General features: G+C 51.7%; 1 protein-coding gene across 2 annotated transcripts in view; it reads right to left on the minus strand.

The window, feature by feature from the left end:
- Positions 1-18,802, minus strand: part of PLEKHA6 (pleckstrin homology domain containing, family A member 6) — a 157,710-nt gene that overhangs the window by 20,692 nt on the left and 118,216 nt on the right. For both annotated transcript variants that reach the window (XM_011931831.1, XM_011931832.1), the window contains 9 exons: positions 17,390-17,906; positions 10,729-10,797; positions 9,407-9,487; positions 9,044-9,193; positions 7,581-7,676; positions 5,858-5,969; positions 5,102-5,241; positions 1,869-1,998; positions 1,559-1,665 (listed from right to left, as the gene is read on the minus strand). In XM_011931831.1, the coding sequence (XP_011787221.1) occupies positions 1,559-1,665; positions 1,869-1,998; positions 5,102-5,241; positions 5,858-5,969; positions 7,581-7,676; positions 9,044-9,193; positions 9,407-9,487; positions 10,729-10,797; positions 17,390-17,906 (1,402 nt within the window). The remainder of the gene's footprint in view (positions 1-1,558; positions 1,666-1,868; positions 1,999-5,101; positions 5,242-5,857; positions 5,970-7,580; positions 7,677-9,043; positions 9,194-9,406; positions 9,488-10,728; positions 10,798-17,389; positions 17,907-18,802) is intronic.

Here is an 18,802-nt window from a genome sequence, read left to right on the forward strand (position 1 = left end):
GTGGCCATGGTGACAGGGATGGGGGTTATGCATGGACTCAGCAACATGGACTCCCACTCACCAACGCTGCCCTGGCTATGGCCACTGCTGAGTGCCCAATTTGCCAGCAGCAGAAACCAACACTGAGCCCTCGATATGCTACCAGGAGACACAACAATTCCATTAAACTGGAAGTTAAGATTGCCACCTGGACACTTTGGGCTCCTCCTACCTTTAAATCAACAGGCTAAGAAGGGAGTTATAGTGTTGGCTGGGGTGACTGACCCGGACTGCCAAGATGAAATCAGTCTACTGCTCCACAATGGAAGTAAGGAAGAATATGCATGGAATACAGGAGATCCATTAGGGCATCTCTTAGTATTAAGAGATCCTGTGATTAAGGTCAATGGGAAACTACAACAGCTTAATCCAGGCAGGACTACAAATGGCCCAGACCCCTCAGGAATGAAGGTTTGGTCACTCCACCAGGAAAAACACCATGACCTGCTGAGGTGCTTGCTGAAGGTAGAGGGAATACAGAATGGATAGCAGAAGAAAGTGGTCATCAATACCAGCTACGACCACGTGACCAGCTGCAGAAGCAGGGACTGTAATGGTCATGAGTATTTCCTCCCTCTTTTGCTAAAAATATGTTTGTGCATGTATACACTTGTGCTAAGGAAAATATTTTATTTCTTTTTCCTTTATCATATGACATAGGATTTAGTGACCTCACATCAGCATTTAAGTATTGTTAACTTTATGTAATAGTATTTGGGTTGGGGATTGGTGTGTTTCCGGTTGTATGAAGGATAGTCGTATTATGTTAGGTGTAATTATGACCTTATTATTGCCTTTATTTGAAGATTATGTATGATCTCAGGAGATGTGTATGGGTTCAAGTTGACAAGGGGTGGACTTGTGATGATTAATACTGAGTGTCAACTTGACTGGATTGAAGGATACAAAGTATTGATCCTGGGTGTGTCTGTGAAGGTATTGCCAAAACAGATTAACATTTGAGTCAGTGGGCTGGGCAAGGCAGAGCCACCCTTAATCTGGTGGACACAATCTAATCCGCTGCCAGTGAATATAAAGAAGGCAGAAAAACATGAAAAGGAGAGACTGGCCTAGCCTCCCAGCCTACATCTTTCTCCCGTGCTGGATGCTTCCTGCCCTGGAACACTGGACTCCAAGTTCTTCAGTTTTGGGACTCGGATTGGCTCTCCTTGCTCCTCAGCTTGCAGATGGCCTATTGTGGGACCTTGTGAGCATATAAGTTAATATTTAATAAACTCCCCTTTATATATATATAATATATATATATTAAAAATATATCCTATTAGTTCTGTCCCTCTAGAGAACCCTGACTAATGCAGCATAGCTTCCTCATCCCCTGACACATCTCCCTGCAGGAGAGCTCCTCCTCCAGTGGGGCTCTTGCCCCACCTCGCACATGTTCCACCTTCCTCTCCAGCCCTGAGTTTCTTGAACAGCAGAGGGAGATGGGTGGGTACACACACAGGCCCCTGGGCTCGCAGCCCAGCTCAGGCCTGCATGAGCTCTCAGAAGTACCCACCTGGGAGGAGAGTCCATTGGTGAACCCATTGGCATTCCTCCTCACCACTGCTGATGGGGTCACCTCGTCGTCAGTGGGCGATTTTGTCCGAGGGGGCACAACACCAACTGCAGAAAGACAGAGTAGCCAGTGGGCCTCATGGAGAGCAGGAAGGCAGGAAGCCAACTTCTCAGAGACAGGCTCAGCCCCACTCTCCACCGAGAATAAAAAGCTCAGGGTATGGCACCGGGCTTTGGGTGTGAATGAGCAGCGAGGGCTCCTCCCTGAGCATCCTTGCCTTACTTCTAGGGGAAGATGGGTCACAAAGTACCTTTGTTGAGAGCTGCCTGCTTCTCTGCCTCTACCTCTTGTCTGGTGGGCACAAGGCTGATGTCTCTGGGGGTGTCCAGGGGTGATGTCTGGTGGGGGTCTTTCTTGCTTTGTTCGTAGCTTGCCTTGGGCTGGAGAGAAAGGGCGAGAAGATGACTGATGTTAGTATGGCTGTCAGGAACTTGGCCCCCAGTGATGTTTCTTTGTTTTGCAATGGTTGAAGCTCAAACCCTTGCAGATATAGGGAACAAGGAAATTCTATGTGTGCCACCTGGGAGGCGGACAGGGATGCACTGGAGCCTCCCATCCATGCACTTTAAGGAGGGTCAATGATGGGCCATCTTGGGGAATGAGAGCTCATAGCCCCTAGGAGGCCCCTCAACCTGACCATTTGCTTTGGCTGACACTAAGAACCACAGACTTGCTGTGAGCCAGAGTCAAGGAATGGCCAGTGGAGGGTCTCTGAGGATCCTGTAGGGAATCCTACCCAAGACATGAGCAAACAGAACCAGGCGGGTCTTGGTACCAGGATTCTAGGGAAATGAAAAGGGCACTTAGTGTGTGGGCTCACAAAATCATGAGACTAGAAGAGACCTCAGCCATCATCTGAGCCACTGCTCCCATGGTACAGTTGAAGAATCTAAGCCTCAGTGAGAAGAAGAATACAGAAAGAAGACCAGGCTAAAGGTCAGCAACTCCAGTTCTAGCCCAACTAGAGAACAGAGGTCCCCTTTCTTCGTCTGTCACATACAGGTAACATTACCTGCTCTGCCCATCTCACCAGGCAAACCCTCAAGGGTTATGCAAATTATACATAGCTAAACCTAGATGAGCATATGAGTTTTCCAATTTTAGGTACAGGACTCTTTCTACTCACCACACAACCTCTTCCAAACCTAACTGCATAGCTCCTGGATCTTGGCTAGGGATGCAGGTGAGACAATAGGCCAGAACAGGAGAGAAGAGGGCCTGTATCCTTATACTCCAGGAACTCATGAAACCCAGCGAGGACACAATACAAGGTGGAGGCAGAGAGATAGCATGGGCGGAGTGGGGCCTGGGATGGACACACGAAGGGATCGGAATGGCACTGCTGGGAGTGTCACTCAGTTCCCATTGGCTGGTCATGTTGGTAGGGAGTGGGGCATAATACCAGCACCCACAAACACTGGCTTCCCATGAGCCTGAGGTTGGAGCAGTAACTCATGTCCCCATCACCTACAGAAAGCAAAAAGGCACAGAAAGATGGCCTGTGTGATGGCTTCAACTATCCTTTCCTTATCCCAGAGTCCAGCTGAGCAGGGGCACCGTAGAAACCGAACTTTGGGAAAATTAATGGGGAAAATGACTCCAGGGCCCTGCCTTGCCCCCTGGCCTGGCCCTCTGCCCATTGTCCCCTGCCCCACCCTCCAGGACCCAAGGGTGATGGGTACCTGCCCCCTGGCTGTCTCGCCACTGCGGTGCCAGGAAGGGGAGCTGGGGTAGGGCCAGAAGCGGCTCTCGCTAGGGAGTGGAGGGACGGCTGGAGGAGACTCCAGGGGGACGTAGGCTTTGGGGAGGGGAGGCCGAGGCGGGCCAGGTTCCTGAGGCAGACAGAAGCCAGAGCATTAGGAGGAACAAGAGCAGCCACTGTGAGAGCAGGAGAAAAGAGCATTAGCAGGAGGCAGACAACAACATTGCTGGAGACCTGGGCGGGCCCCTGGGACCACTGCACTCCCACCCGTGACCTGAAGAGAGTGCCAGCTCCGGAGCTAACTCTTTGCCTGACCTTCAAGGCCTTCCTCGACCCAGCCTCTACCTGTCCACCACTCCCCACTGCTCCCCAAGTTTTCCCCAAAGCTCTCTCATTGCCTCGCCCCCATGCCAGACAGCTCCTCTCCCACCCCTTTGCTTCCACCCACTCTCCTGCCTAGAATGCCTTTTCCTTGTTCCTCTCCCTGTCTTGCTGCTCTGTGGCCTGGTTTAGGCCCAGTTCTCTGTTGGAACATCAGGGTGTTTATATTCTGAACCATGTGGCTTAATGTTGAGACATACGCTGTCACGTTCCTATGAATTTGTCTTGGTCCATAGGATGCTGGGCTCCCTGAGTGAAGCCTTTGAGCACATGTGCGTATCTTTCTTTTATTTTTCTTCTCTTTTTATTTTTTATTTTATTATTATTATTATTATTTTGAGACGGAGTCTGGCTCTGTCACCCAGCCTGAAGAGCGGTGGCAAGATCTCTGCTCACTGCAAGCTCCGCCTCCCAGGTTCATGCCATTCTCCTACCTCAGCCTCCCAAGTAGCTGGGACTACAGGTACCCACCACCACGCCCGGCTAATTTTTTGTATTTTTTAGTAGAGATGGGGTTTCACCATGTTAGCCAGGATGGTCTTGATTTCCTGATCTCGTGATCTGCCTGCCTTGGCCTCCCAAAGTGCTGGGATTACAGGTGTGAGCCACCACACCTAGCCTCTTTCTTTTATTTTTTATTATTATTTTTTGAGACGGAGTCTCACTCTGTCACCAGGCTGAAGTGCAGTGGTGCGATCTTGGCTCACTGAAACCTCCGCCTCCTCAGTTCAAGCAATTCTCCTGCCTCAGCCTCCTGAGTAGCTGGGACTACAGGCATGCGCCACCACGCTCAGCTGATTTTTGTATTTTTCGTATTTTTTTTTTTTTTCGGTAGAGATAGGGTTTCACCGTGTTGGCCAGGATGGTCTCTATCTGCTGACCTCGTGATCCACCCGCCTTGGCCTCCCAAAATGCTGGGATTATAGGCATGAGCCAACACGCCCGGCCATGTGTGTATCTTTCTAAAAGGGCCTCATGGCACCCCATGCCCACGGTTGAGCCCCAGAAAACACTTGCTGATTGACTGACTAGGAAACTGCTCCCCACACTGACCCTTCACCCTGTTGCTATCCTGGAATCATCCTGGATTTAAATTCTTATGAAATGCGTACTGTCTCCTATCCAACCTCGTGCTGTCTCCTATCCATCTTGGTGCCCAGGAACAGGTTTCACTGAAAGGGAGCTAAAGATGACAGATGAAGATGAGAACAGGTAAAGGGGAAACCTGGAGAGAAGTTCACAAAATGGGGTGTGAGAATGACCTCCTTAAACAAAGAGCTCCAGCACTAGGGCTGGAGGCCTGTGGGGGAAGAGATGGGCACAGAAGTTGTATAATTTCAGACAAATGAGGATCTGGTCCTCCCTCCCCCACCTACCTTCTACTGCATTTCTCAACTTACCTCGTTGGAGCCAGGCTTGGTGGGGGACCCCTGAGAGCCCGACACCAGTGAAAAGGGGCTCAGGGGGCTGGTGAGGCTGGCGGAGCTGAGGGGGCTGGCCGGGCTGTTGGAGCTGTAGGTGGCTGAGGGGCCAAGTCCTCCTTGGGGGAAACAGAAGGGGACGGGTGAGCAATGGAGGAGGGGTGCAGCCTGGTGGGTAGATAGATGGGCACTGTGAGTGGAGGTGGCAGGGAGAAGCCAGATCCAGGGATGTGGGAGGGCAGACTTAGTGTCTCAGGGCCACCTGGGCCTGCCAAAGGGACTCATTACAGGTTCTGGGGCCACAGGCTGACTGTTGAGAGGTGTGCTGGGTGAGGAAGATGGTAGATGGAAATGATACTGTTGTCCCTGAGGTGTCAAGGAAAGCCAGTCTGAGGTCCCAGGGCTCAAGGAAAACTCTAAGGTAGGGGTCACAGGTCACGAGTGGGCCCATGTGCTTGGGGGTTGGGAGGCTTAGGTGCTTTTGACCTTTTTGGGGTAGGACTTTAGAGTGTCAGGGTCAACAGTGTCTCGGAGTTGTCTACTTAGTCTATTCTGTCAGGGGTAAGGGAGCCCTACCTACCACCCTAGAACCCAGGGGAAGATTCTGACGTCCCAAGAAGGCCCTGCCTGGCCCTGAACACAGTGTGAGCTGGCAGGAGTGGGATGGAGGCCAGAAATACTGGAGCACTCCTGGTGAGGCAGGCAGCCTAGGAGGCTGGCACAGGAGGCACCCACCTCTGTGCTTGGCAGTGTCCGTGCCCCGGGAGGGGTTGTTCTTCCTCAGCCCCTCCATCACGTCCTGGATCCTCCAGATCTCCTTTTGGATTTGCCGGTTCAGCACCTCATTCTGAAGCAGCCACACAGTGAATCAAAGGAAATGGCCACAAGGAGTTTCCCTCAGCCCAGACCCCTCAGAACCCACATCCCTTTGGGTTAGCAGGAGGCAGGCACCCTGTACACACACACACACACACACACACACACACACACACATACATGCCCCTCCAGCAGTCATCTTTCCCATGGGCTGCCTCTGTCTTCAGCCTCTGGGAGATGGCACCCCAGAATTGCCTGAGTCTCTGAACCAAGACTGAGGACGCACCCTTCTGAGTTCCCCCAGGGGAATCGTGGCTGGTTTGTGAGTGAATGCCCATCTAAGCGAACACTTTATGGTATCCTGGTTTTCGTGGGGCAAGAGCTTCCATTTTACTGCTTTTCTTCACATCCAAACAGCCCTTTTCTAACACCCACTCCCAGCGTACGCCTGAGGAGTCATGAATTCAATTACAGTTGACACTCTAAAAGGTAAGACCTCCCATTTATTTAGCATCCCTCAGCACCAGGCACTATGCCAAGCACTTTGCATATACAGTGCTAACTCATTTCGGCTGCACGACTCTAGGAGATAAGGGCAGCAGCTGTCCCCTCTTCAGAGATGAAGAGACTCACACCCAAGGCTATCTATTTAGTAAGCAGCATGACCATCATCTAAATACGGGTCTATTTGGACTCGAAGGTTAGTGCCCTTGACCACAACCCTATCCCCCCTCCTAAAATGTCTGTGCTTCAAATGAGGCTTGGCCATGGGACATCGTGGTATTTGGGTCCTCTGGACCAGGTGGGTCTTCATCCTACCTAACCAGCTGCAAGGTAAGGGTGGTGAGTGGCATTACCAGGAGGGAAACAGAAGAAAATGGGGGAAACCAGTTGTTAACTACATCAGAGAGACAGGGCTTGCAAACTAGCTAGAGAAGAGGCAGGGCCTGGGTGAAGAAAAGGTAGAGGGAAGAAATCCCCAAGATCATCAGGTCAATCCTCCTGCCTCCGGGCAGACTGTTTCTAACCCATCCCAGGAAGAAAAGCCTCTTTCCTATCTAAAAATTCCTACCGCCCACTCTTCTAATGCCTGAGTTATTTATATTTACATGTCTGTTTTTAAATCCTGCTGGGCACAGTGGCTCATGTCTGTAATTCCAGCACTTTGGGAGGCTGAGGCAGGAGGACCACTTGAGCTCAGGAGTTACAGACCAGCCTGGTCAACATAAGGAGACCCTGTCTCTATAAAAAATTTAAAAAACTAGCCAGGCAAGGTGGTTCATGACTGTGGTCCTAACTACTCAGGAGGCTGAGGTGGGAGGACTGCTTGAACCCAGGGCAGTCAAGGCTGCAGGGAGCTGTGCTTGCGCCACTGCACTCCAACCTGGGCAACAGAGCAAGACCCCATCCCAAGAGAAAAAAAAAAATTCTTTCAATCATAAAACACCTTGTGTCTAACTGATGTCTCCCAAGCTTCAGCTTTAGCTCCTTCCCCTGTGAGATGAACCTAAAGTGTCCCATTATCTTCATCCTGAAACTTAGAGTCTGTTATCAATGAGCTGAACCTTTGCTTTTGTCTCAAGGCCAACTCCTCATCTTTAGTCACATCCCAATCCCTGCCAGCTCAGGGGCCCTTCTTCACCTGGGTGTCCAAATTGAGCTGCTCCCAGAGGTCATCGTGCAGGGCAGAGACCTCAGACTCGAGGTGCTCATACTCTATGGTGCTGTTCGTCAGGGCCTGTGGGGGGAAGAGGTGTTCACTGAGAAAGCCGCCATCACCAAGGGATTCCTCCTTATCCTGAAACGGGCCCTGGGCCAGGGTACCAGAGGCCTGAAGATCTGGGGAAGAAGGCACGGAGAGACCAAAGGAGAGGGGCACCAGGCTGAGACATTCTGGTGACAGCCAAACACTAGCCTTACAAGAGATGTAACAGCCCATCCCACCACCAACTGAAATAAAGAGAAAATAGAGAGGGATGATATCACTTTCATACCCTCCTATTCTCCCCAGATTAGGGGATAAAAACTAGAGGGCATAGCCTGGGAAAAATGACAAGACCCCATCTCTACAAATTACAAAAGTTAGCTGGGCATGGTGGTGCGCCCCTGTAGTCCTGGAGATTTGGGGGCTGAGGCAGGAGGATCACTTGAACCCTGGAGATGGAGACTGCAGTGAGCTGTGTTTCCACCACTGTACTCCAGCCTGGGCGACAGAGTGAGACCCTGTCGTTTAAAAAAAAAAATTTTTTTTTTAAGTGGAGGGCAAAGAGAAAAGAGCCTGAAGGAGGATATTTGTTATCTGGAGGTCAGCGAGCTCCCTCCTTTCTGAGCCACCCTTTCACGGGGCTTTAGCTGCTGCTTCTTGGAGCCATTCTCCAAGCAGCCCATGCCGGAAGGTCTGCCTTTACCTGCTGGGAAGTAGTGACCAAGGCAGCAGCCTTTTTTTTTTTTTTCTTTAGATGGAGTTTTACTCTTGTTGCCCAGGCTGGAGTGCAGTGGTGCCATCTTGGCTTACAGCAACCTCCGCCTTGTGGGCTCAAGTGATTCTCCTGCCTCAGCCTCCTGAGTATCTGGGACTACAGGCATGTGCCACCAGGACCAGCTAATTTTGTATTTTCAGTAGAGACGGGGTTTCTCCATGTTAGTCAGGCTGGTCTCAAACTCTCGACCTCAGGTGATCCGCCTGCCTCAGCCTCCCAAAGTGCTGGGATTACAGGCGTGAGCCACCACGGCCGGCTGGCAGCAGCTTTTTTGCCAGTGCTTTGCTTCTCCGAGGGAGAAGACAGAAGTGGGCAGCAGAGGTGTTAGCACAGCCAAGGAAATAAGTAACTCACAACTTCATGCTGTCCCAAAGAAATCCAGGTACAGGTATAGCTTGTGGGAAATAAGCTCATCTCCTCGGTGGAGACTGGAATGAGCAGTCTGGCTGACTTGCTATTTATTTGCAGAGCAATGTTGAGGTCTTTGTTTATGTCCCTCTGCACGGGAGGACTCAGCTTTTGTCCTCTGAGGAAAACTGGACTAGGACAGCTCAAGCTGGGAGGTAGTTGCCCTCCTGCCTAGTGCTGATCAGGTGGGGTGCATAAACCCTGCTCCCTGGGTTACCGTGGTCGCCTGAGACAGCTCCACACGGATGTTGATGAGCTGGTTCTGCAGAGAATCCTTTTTGTGCCGCAGCTTTTCTGGGTAGGCGGGCTGGCTTCCAAACATCTCCAGCTCCTGGTGGGTCCCCATCAAGGCACTTTCCAGGCTCTCCTGAAGAAAGGCAGGGGAATGACATGAGCAGCCCTGACAGCTCCTCTCTAGGATTGAACAGCAGAGGTCTGAGACCTTAGAGGTTCAACAGGGAGTTCAGTGGAGGCTGTCCTTGCTTTGTCATCTTAGTCAGGATGGAGACAGCAGCCCACAACCTTCTCCAAGCCAGCCTCACCCATCTGCCCCAGCTTAAAGCCACCCCCAGCTTCTCACCTTCTCAGCTCGGAGCTGCTGCACCAGCCGGTCCTGCTCCCTCACCACCTTGTTCTGCTCACACAATTTTCCCAGCAGCTTCTAGGGTCCCAGAGAGTGGAGAAGGAGAGGGAGAAAGAAGGGGATGAAGGACACAGTTTGGTGGGGACCTGGGAGTTATAGGGCCTGGCCTCTGGATACCCTCTCCTTTCTCCTGCCGAGGATCCCTGGGCCTTCACCTTGCCCTTGGTGGCTCCTGAGAACAAGAAGATGGGTATTCATCTTGGGAGGGGAGGTATGCTTACTCTCTGAGGAAGTCAGTTGGGTTAAGAGGGCTGAGAGCCAAGTGTTAAGCTCTGGCACCCCCATCCTTCCAAGGGTTGCCATTCACGAAGGACAGAGGAGATGATGTGACCTCACCTCCTAGGCTGTACTGAAGAGGCGGGCCGGGTGTCAGAACAAGCAGTCTTAGAAAAGCAGTGAGCAATAGAAACTGTCCCTCAATCCCACAGAACCTTCTCCCTTCTCTCTCAAGATCCTGTTCTTCCCTCTTGCCTCCAAAGTCTCAGGATGGCTGACCCTCCCTCTGAGGTCTAGTCCTTTCAGGAAGGAACCTCTCCCAGTCTCACTGGGCAGATCCACTACCCAAGCAGGGCCAGTGGTGATGGGGAGCAGACAGGTGGGGCCAGAAAGAGGGCTTGTGCTTTCCTAGTCTACACCTTTATTCATGCCATTCCTCAAATACCTGCTTTGCTCCTTTCTACTGAGCCAGATTTTACCCTCTGGGCCTTTTAACTTCAAGGTCCAACTCACGTGCTACTTGTTTTGTCCCTGACCTTCAGCCCACACGGCTTCACTTCCCTGCACCTGGCAGAACCTATTACAGCTACCCTTCACGACATGAATACTGTGTTGCCACCTCCTGCTGCTACCTGGCGTCTCCCACTACCCTGAAGCTCCCTGAGGGTAGGGGCACAGCCGCATTCTCCTTTCTAGTTACCTGTAGGGACTAATGTCATGCTGGGCACAGAATAGACTGATCTATCTCCCAACAAAGTCTGCATTCATGTTACAAGCAGATCTCACTGCTGTAGGCAAAAGGGCCGAGCGCTCAGTGGAGAAACGGATACAGCCAGCATGGGAGGGAAGGGTGAGTAGGTGGTAGATCAGAAAAGAAGGGGGATGAGGAGGAGGTGGGCAGAATCTTGTTGTGGTGAAAGAAGACATGAATCAAAGGTATGAAGAGCCACCAGAAGGAGAGAGATGGATGGAGAGACAGCCCCCGCAGAGGACAGCAGTGGGAGGCTGGAGTGGAGGGAGGGAGCAGGGGGCGCTGCTCTTACATCTGTGTCTTGCTCGTTTAACTTGTAGGTATGGAGGCTGTCCCGGAACACTTCTGGGTACGGAGGGACCTGCAGGAACATGAGGCCGGTTACTGCAGCAGGGGCAGGATGAGGGTATGCAGGGATAGGAAGCTGACATCACAATCCCGCTCTGCTCCTGCCAGAGACCGTGGTCCATCACCTCTGATGGTTTCTGTTCCAGAGACCCGAGTTCATTCTTCATCCCCTGGCTGGAAGCCCGGGATGGCCCAGCCTAACCCCATCCCAGTTGTCTTAGGCTGACTCCGGAGAGATCAGAACTCTGCTTGAGTCATGCTCTGTACTTCCTCTCCCCCAAGCATTAGGGTCTGCTGCTAAGAGGGACTGCAGGGTGTGCAGCTCCCAATGGCTTGTTGGTAACCACCGTGAGAACATCAGTGAACTCCGTGGCTGTCTGTGGGGATAAGACATGGGAGAATTGTCGGAATGAGCACTGGGAACAGTTGAAAACTATTGCCGTAGTAGACTGAACACCAGTCACAGGGCTTGTGTCTAAACCAAAATTGTCAAGAATTCAGAAGTGTCTCTGGGTCCAGCAAATGCTGCCTGGCCTGGACGCCACATCTGGTGACCACAGCACATTCTATACACTTTTGACATTAGATGGTTCCATTACACCCTTCATGCCTTTAACCCCAGTGACGTCTGTCAATATATTACAAATACGAAATCGAAATCAGAACATTGAAGAGCAGAGTTGCGATCCCCAGCATGGCATGAGATGTTGGTGCTGGCTATTTTGATGGTTTGGGAAATGGGCCTTGGGTTTACCCATGAAAGTGAAGAATGGAGGTGACATAGTGGAATTAAGGAAGGAAGACCAGGCCAAGCCTGTCTCCAGGCAGATGAGCGGGTTGGGTGGCGTGAGCCTCATCCTAGATGGGCAACTCGACCATGCACAAGCAGCTGAAATGGCATTGGCAGGGACCATGCTGCCAGGCAGAGGTCTTACTTGCATGAAGAGTTGGGACCTGGGGGAGGAGTTTTCCACCATGCGGTTCACCATACTGATGAGAGTCTCACTCTCACTCATCTGCAGCAGAGGAAGGAACGGACTATTCACACTCCGACCCACATGTAGGTATCTCCCCCTCACCCACCTGTGCTTGTTTCCCAGGAAACAGGGGAGGGCAGCTTCCCCAGCATCCTGAGCTTGCTCATCCCTTGTGACCTCTGTTTCAGGACCAGCACTGAAGCTGTCCTTGCAGAAGGCCACAGAAGGGTCCGGGAGGCCACTGGGACCTTGCTGGAGGCACTGCAGAGGCCCCAGCCTGGTGATTCTTCCCCAGGGTGCCTGGTTGTTGTGGGTCCCATCCGCATTGGCCACGGTTGTCATCTCCCTGCCCTGATCTCATTTCTCACACAACTTTGGACAAAGACCATAGAGGCAACTGGACGACAGATCTCCCCAAAGTTGAACTAAGTGAAACAACCAAAAAAGAAAATCTAGGACCTGGTCTTTGGATGGGCCGCCACAGATACCGAGGCCTGGCTCCTCTCCCTGCCCCTGCCCCTGCCCACCCTCGGCTCTAGTACAGAAAGTGCTAAACATGGTTTCCAGAGCTGGGCTGGCAGCATCCATGAGGATCTCAGATGATGCTAGGGAGCAAACAAGGAGGCCAAAACAAGCGAGCCACGTTAAAGGGACACCAGGCTCTCCAACACATTCTTTCTATTTCAAGAATCCTTAGGAACATGGGGGTGGAAAGACTATTTGCCAATTTAAAGAGAGAGAAATGGAAGAAGGGAGGGGATGAGGAGGAAGAGGAAGGGAAAGGAGGGATGGGAGAAAGGGCGGGCCAACAAATCAACCAGAAATGCCATCATTTCCCCCACTGGTTCCAATGGGAAAGGACCAGAAAGTGAGGATATCAGGGGATGTCCTTGGCTGTGTCCCTTTAACTCCATTGTTCTACAGGGGAAGGCAACAGAAGACAGAGAGGGGTGTGCAGGGAAAGCTTTCTGGAAGGGAAAGTGAATGAGGAAAGGAGGAAAGAGACACAATTAGGGAAGATTATCTGGGGTTCCTGTTCAGAGAGTCCCCTGTGATTTTTCCATCATCTCTCCAATCTCAGTTGCACCCACACTGTCCTTTCTTCCTCTTACCCCTTTTAGGCAGCTGCCCAAATACAGCCTTGCTTCTATATGTTGTAGGCAAGGCAAGGGCACCGACCACCCCATTTGCAGGATCTGTGGCATTTCAAAAGGCTTTCCTAGGAACGGATTTTTCTACCTGTTTAGCCCTGGAATGCAAGGGCCTTGAGGGCTGGGAGCCATCCCTGCACAGTAAACTGTGTGTATCTCATTCCCTCCCCAACAAGCGGATCTAGAGCAGTAGAGGAAGTGAGCAGGAGTGTTTTCATCCTGGCCTGCTCCTGCCTGTGCTGCGGCTTTGGGGATCTTTCAGCCCAGGTGGGTCTTACCTCTAGGAGGATTCTTGTGTGCTACCTTCTGTCTCTCCAAAATGTTGGATTTTATAAGAAACCACCTAACCCAGTGCCTCACACATGGTAAGGAGTGCTCATTGATATTTTTGTGTCTGGGAAAAACAAAATAATCATAGCAGCAAGTGGTGATTGTCACTCCTTGCCAATGCCTGACAAAGAGCTCCCATATGCACCCCCGCTTGATTCTCCCAATACATCTGTGAGGTTGAAAGGAAAGGGCAGGTTCTACAATGCCCATTTTATGATTGAGAAAACAAAGACCCAGAGAGACTAAGTGACATTTCCAAGATTCAAAAAAAAAAAAAAACATTCCTTGTAAATGGCAGAGCTAGAACTAGAGCAGCAGTGTCTGACTGTGTCCTGGACTCTTCTCATCTACAAGACTGCCTTTTGAGGGTATTACCCTTGGCCAGGTACAGAGGCTCACGCCTATAATCCTGGCACTTTGAGAGGCAGAGGTGAGAGGACTGCTTGAGGCTGGGAGTTTGAGACCAGCCTGGCCAACACAGTGGGGCACCCATCTCTACAAAAAAATTTTTTTTCAGTTAGCCAGGTGTGGTGGCTGCACACCTGTCTGTAGTCCTAGCTGCTCACGAGGCTGAGGTGGGAGGATCGCTTGAGCCTGGGAGGTGGAGGTTGCAGTGAGCTATGATTATGCCATTATACTCTAGCCTAGGCAACAGAGTGAGATCCTATCTCAAAAAAAAAAAAGAATAATACCCTTTATCCATGAGGGAGTCCTCTGGAAGGCTATTTCTGAAGCCCCCAGCCTAATGGGCCAGCCCCTCTGTGAGAGCAAAAGCCCCCAAGAAGGGACCCTGCTGTCTGCACTGAATGCTATGACAACAGGGCATTGTGGATGGAGTAGAAAGCCAATCACATGGGCGACAGGGAGGGCAGCTTGCTTGGGAACCTGGAGGCGGGTGGGCCCTGAGCCCCGCTCCTCACCCCTGCAAGGCACTTCGGATCTTGCTTCCCATCAGCAGGATCCTGGGCCTCCAGTCCCTGCTCCGAGTTGGAATCCTGGGATCTGTTCCCACATGGCCCAGAATGCTCATGGTGTGACACAATAAGCTGCTTTTGGAGCTGGAATGCAATGGCCTCCAGGGCCAGGAGCCATCCCTACTTATTGAACTGTGGACATTGCTGCTTCCTAGTGCCTGAGGCCTATTACAAAATCGAATTGCGACATCGACATGAAGCCCCAGTGAGGGTCACACGGCTTGTGACTAGAAGAACCAACAGTTGCAGCTATAGCATCTGATTTCAAATTTATGGGTTTTTTTCTGTAACTTTAAGAGCATGAACTCATCCTAATGAGGTTTGACGGCAGCTTTGTCACACATTAGATGTTTCCTCAGCTGTAAACTGGGTCAAAACTTGGAGTCACATTCCAAGCTCAGCTGTTCACTGGCTGTGTGTTCTTGGCACGTTATTCAACCTCTCCGTGCTTTAGTTTTCTCGCCTGTAAAATGGGGGTAATAACAGCATCCACTTTACAGGGTTGTAATGAAGATTAAATGAGTTAGAGATCTGACAAATGCTTAGAATAGTATGGGGCATGGAGCAGGCATCCAATTATTGTAGCTGTTGTTATTAGTAGTAGTAGTATTTCCACTCCCCAGGCTGCCTCCACAGAACAGTGTGTACTTCTAGGTCGTGGTTTGTAGCACAGATCTGAACTTAAGAGTATGTGCTTATATAAATACCCAGCATATCGACCCCCAGCCTGTCTAAACTCAGCCTCACAGCTCCCTTAGCTTAAAAGACAAGAAAGGGTTACAGCCCTGGAGTAGAGACCAGGCAGCCAACTGCTTGCAGCTCATGGAACACTCACTGCCTCTTCAGTTTGCTCACCTGTAAAACTGGGTTGATAATACTCCCTCTGTTTGCAGTGAATTCTCAGGAAAGCACAAGCTGTGTATGCAAAAGGACTTTTGGTGGAACTAACGAATACACTGAGCGAATATTACTTTAAAAATCATCCTAGAGAGGGTCTGTAGGCCTCAGTTTACCAATTATGGAGTTTAACAACAACCTGTAAAATATGATACGATGATTTCCCAGATTCAGGCGGAACTAAATCCCTAGCATTTTAGGCCCAGCCTAGAGCTCCCTGGACTCTGCGACTCTCTCCTCTCGCCAGCAAAAATGCAAATTCCCGCCTGCCCCCTGGGGGCTGTTCCATCTGAGCTGAGCACTGGAGAAATAAGAGGTGGCATTAATTATTCATGCGCCTACTTATTATGCTTCTTTCCCCAGGAAACTCCCAGCTGTCCTAAAGGGCTTTGAAGAGAAGGGGTGTGTAGGCGCAAACCAAAACATAAGCCACTTTGTTGTGGCCTGCTTGCACCAACAAAGGTTGTCAAATGGCTGGAAGATGAGGAGGTGGGGAGGAGTGGAGATGTGACAGGAAGGCAGTGGGATGGTAGGGGCACCAGCTCTGCCTACCTGCTGATCCAAATACTCTAGGTTTCTTTGCAACTGAAGATCTAAAAGTTCATCCTACCCGGAGCCCGAGGCCCAGAGGCCAAACAGCAACACAAACAAACAGGAACACACAAAAGAACACAATAAAAAAAGAAGCAAAGCAGTTAAGAGTTAGCGACAAGGACAAGGAGAGGCTTCTCCCTCTGCCCTTGAGGAGTTCTCAGGAAGGGAGGGGTTGAGGATGTGGGCAGGCAAAGTAGTTCTCTACTGGACACTCCAAGGAGAGGAGGGGCACACTCAGGCCCCACTGCCATCTCTCCTAGGTCTGCCTAGGCCTCCCTGGGAGAGGTGAGTGTCATCAGAGCAGTTTAGGCAGCACTTGTTAGCAGCTGTTACTGAGTTTTCTGGAAAAATTGGTTATTTCTGGGTGTATGTGTTTGCTGTGGGTAAGACTTATACACTGTGGACACTGGCAGAGTGAGAACCAGACAGAGAGGGGAAGGAGCCGCCGCCTGGCCTCCAGCCTGCCCAGCCCTCCTCCACCCTGGCCTCCTGCTACTGTTATGGAAACGAGTCAGCAACAGGCTTTCTGGACAAGGATTCTGCCTGTTGGTCCCAGTGGTCCTCCCCAACCCTCCCAAGCGGAGCATCTCATCTAGGTATCTAGGTGGTGGCAAAAGTTCTCAGGAGAACAAATTCCAGGGAGAGACACAAGTAGAAAGAGGCAGAGAAAAAGGAGGAGATGCAATTCAGAAAATTTTTTCTTCCTCAATCATATTGTTTGTCTCTCCCCAAAAGTGGCATTCCAGACAAAGGACAAACGTTAAATAACTATGCTTCAGGGGAAAAAAGTTTAGAAAACCTTGCTTCTTGTTAGGAGCTCTGGCCAATTTTTCCTGCCTAGGCCCCTTCTCCTGCATGCTGGAGAGGAGAGAGACCAGGATATTACATGCTCCCAGATCTCATCCCTCCTCCACGGCCTGTGTCACAGAGGAGAAGGGGTTACTGGCACCAAACTTGATACTGGGGCTAGAGTCCTGACTGGGAGGGAGGAAGTATCCAGAGGCTGCTAAAAACCAGCCAAGCCAGGCACTAGGCACAGAGCATCCCAGGAGTCCGCCCCAGTTTAGCTCCACCCTGGGTGGAGCATGGTGCGGGGAGGCCCTGAGGCAGGTGGAGGGGAGAAAGGACGTACCATCTTATCGTGGACCGTGGGGGATGGTGGGTAGTTGTAGGGGAACAGTCCTGCAGGGACTGGCCGCCTGTCTCCCAGGTAATCATACTGGAAGAGAAAGGGATCACAGAGGTGAGGGGTCTGGCTGGGACACGGAGTTCCCCACCAGGTGAAGCTCAAGGTTAGAGGTGTTTGTGTTCAGTCCCAGAGCAGATCCCAAACTGAAATGGACAGCAGCCCCCCATGCAATGATCTGTCTAGGTCCTCAAGATTTGAAAAGACAGAGCCCTCTCTGCCCTCTTACATGACGGCACGGTTTCTGGCACAACCTGGGGGCATGTACAGAAAGCAATGTTCCCACTCAAGAGGCAAAGCCATCCCCAAGACAGCTCTACTACAGACAGAACCACAGGCCAGGGGCTCCCCTGGGCAACACTGCTGGTCCTGTGGACACACAGCCCAGTGGCCCCGTGGCCCAGATGCTCCCACATCTCTGCCTTTTCCCAGTAGATTGTCTTAGGCTTCTGGGGATCTCAGGGAATGAGGAAGGAAGGGCAGGCTGGTGGCTCACCTTGGGGGAGCTGATGGATCGCCTCATCACATAGGCAGCAGGGTCAGCATAGATGTCCTCGCTGCGAGGTGGCAGTCGCTCAAAACGGGCGCTGGGTGAGCGGACAGGGGAGTAAATGCGGGCACGGCTGTAGGAGCCCTGGCTGGGTGAGCGGGGGACAGAGTGGGAGCGGGGCTGCAGGGACAGGCGGCGCAGGGAGCTAGAGGCAGCATCCAGCTCATCATAATAGACTGGCTGCCGGGAGGGGCTTGGGATCCAGACGGTGCCATCCTGCCGCCCGTAGCTGGCAGGCTCCTTCCACTCTCGCAGCTGGTAGGCAGGGCCGCCCCCGTTGCGGAAGGCATGGCGTTTGTCCTCCAGGGCCCAGGGCGGGCTGATCCGATCATAGGCCGGCATGGAGCAGATGCTCTCTGGCCGCACCCCTGGGGGGTAGTACTGGTAATCATCAGGGTACTGGGAGGAGTAGGGGCCGTAGTACTCGGGGACCCTGCGAGACACAGGGTAGAATCTAGAGGGACTGAGAGAGAGGGGATATTGTAAGGAAAGCAGATAACACGGGCACCCTTCCACCCGCCCCAGCCCTACCTCCAGTTCCCCAAGCCTAGAGCAAGGTGCTTGAATAGGTACACAGGGGCTGAAGTTTATTCCAGAGGTGACGGAAAGATTCCTGTCCTCACAGCCCCCTTCCTCAACCAGCTCCCCAAGGCTGGACACTGCACCATTCAGAGCTTCAATCTTTGTCTCTTTAAAATGACATATCCCTAGGAAGAAACGTGAAGCCTTATCAGCCACCTCCATTTCAGCATGAACCAGTTTATCAGATCTTTTCTGAGAGAGGTAAATAGAAGAAAGTCTACCAGGCACCTGAAGGAGGGCAACACAGAAGAGATGAAAGGGCAGCGTCCTGATCTATTTTATATTATTTTAGAGATGAGGTCCATTCTGTCACCAGCCTGGAGTGCAGTGGGGCCATCACGGCTCACTGCAGCCTTGAACTCCTGGGCTCAAGCAATCCTCCCATGTCCACCTGTAGAGTACTAGCTGGGACCACAGGTGTGAGCCACCATGCCCTGCTTTCTGATTGTATGATCTTGTCAGGGACTGAACCAGTAGGTTCTTGAGACTCATCCCAAATGATTCTCCCCAGAGCAGGCCTGATACTCCCAGGCACAAGACCACCAACAATGCGCAGCTGCTCAGGCCACTAGAGGGCAGGTTCCTCCCAGGCCCCAGGGCCTTCCTGAAGCTGTGGCCTGCAGTCCCTGGAGCTGCCCAAATCCCCAGGGATGGAGCCTGCAGCCCCAATTGCCCTGAGGGACACTACTGGGCCCAATAAATGTCCCCAGATATTTCAAAGCCAGTCATTGGATAAAGGAGTAAATGGTCACAGAGGGCCGTGTTGGGACCAATGAG

This window comes from Colobus angolensis, unplaced genomic scaffold (assembly GCF_000951035.1).
Source record: "Colobus angolensis palliatus isolate OR3802 unplaced genomic scaffold, Cang.pa_1.0 Scaffold91, whole genome shotgun sequence".
NCBI classification, from domain to species: domain Eukaryota; kingdom Metazoa; phylum Chordata; class Mammalia; order Primates; family Cercopithecidae; genus Colobus; species Colobus angolensis.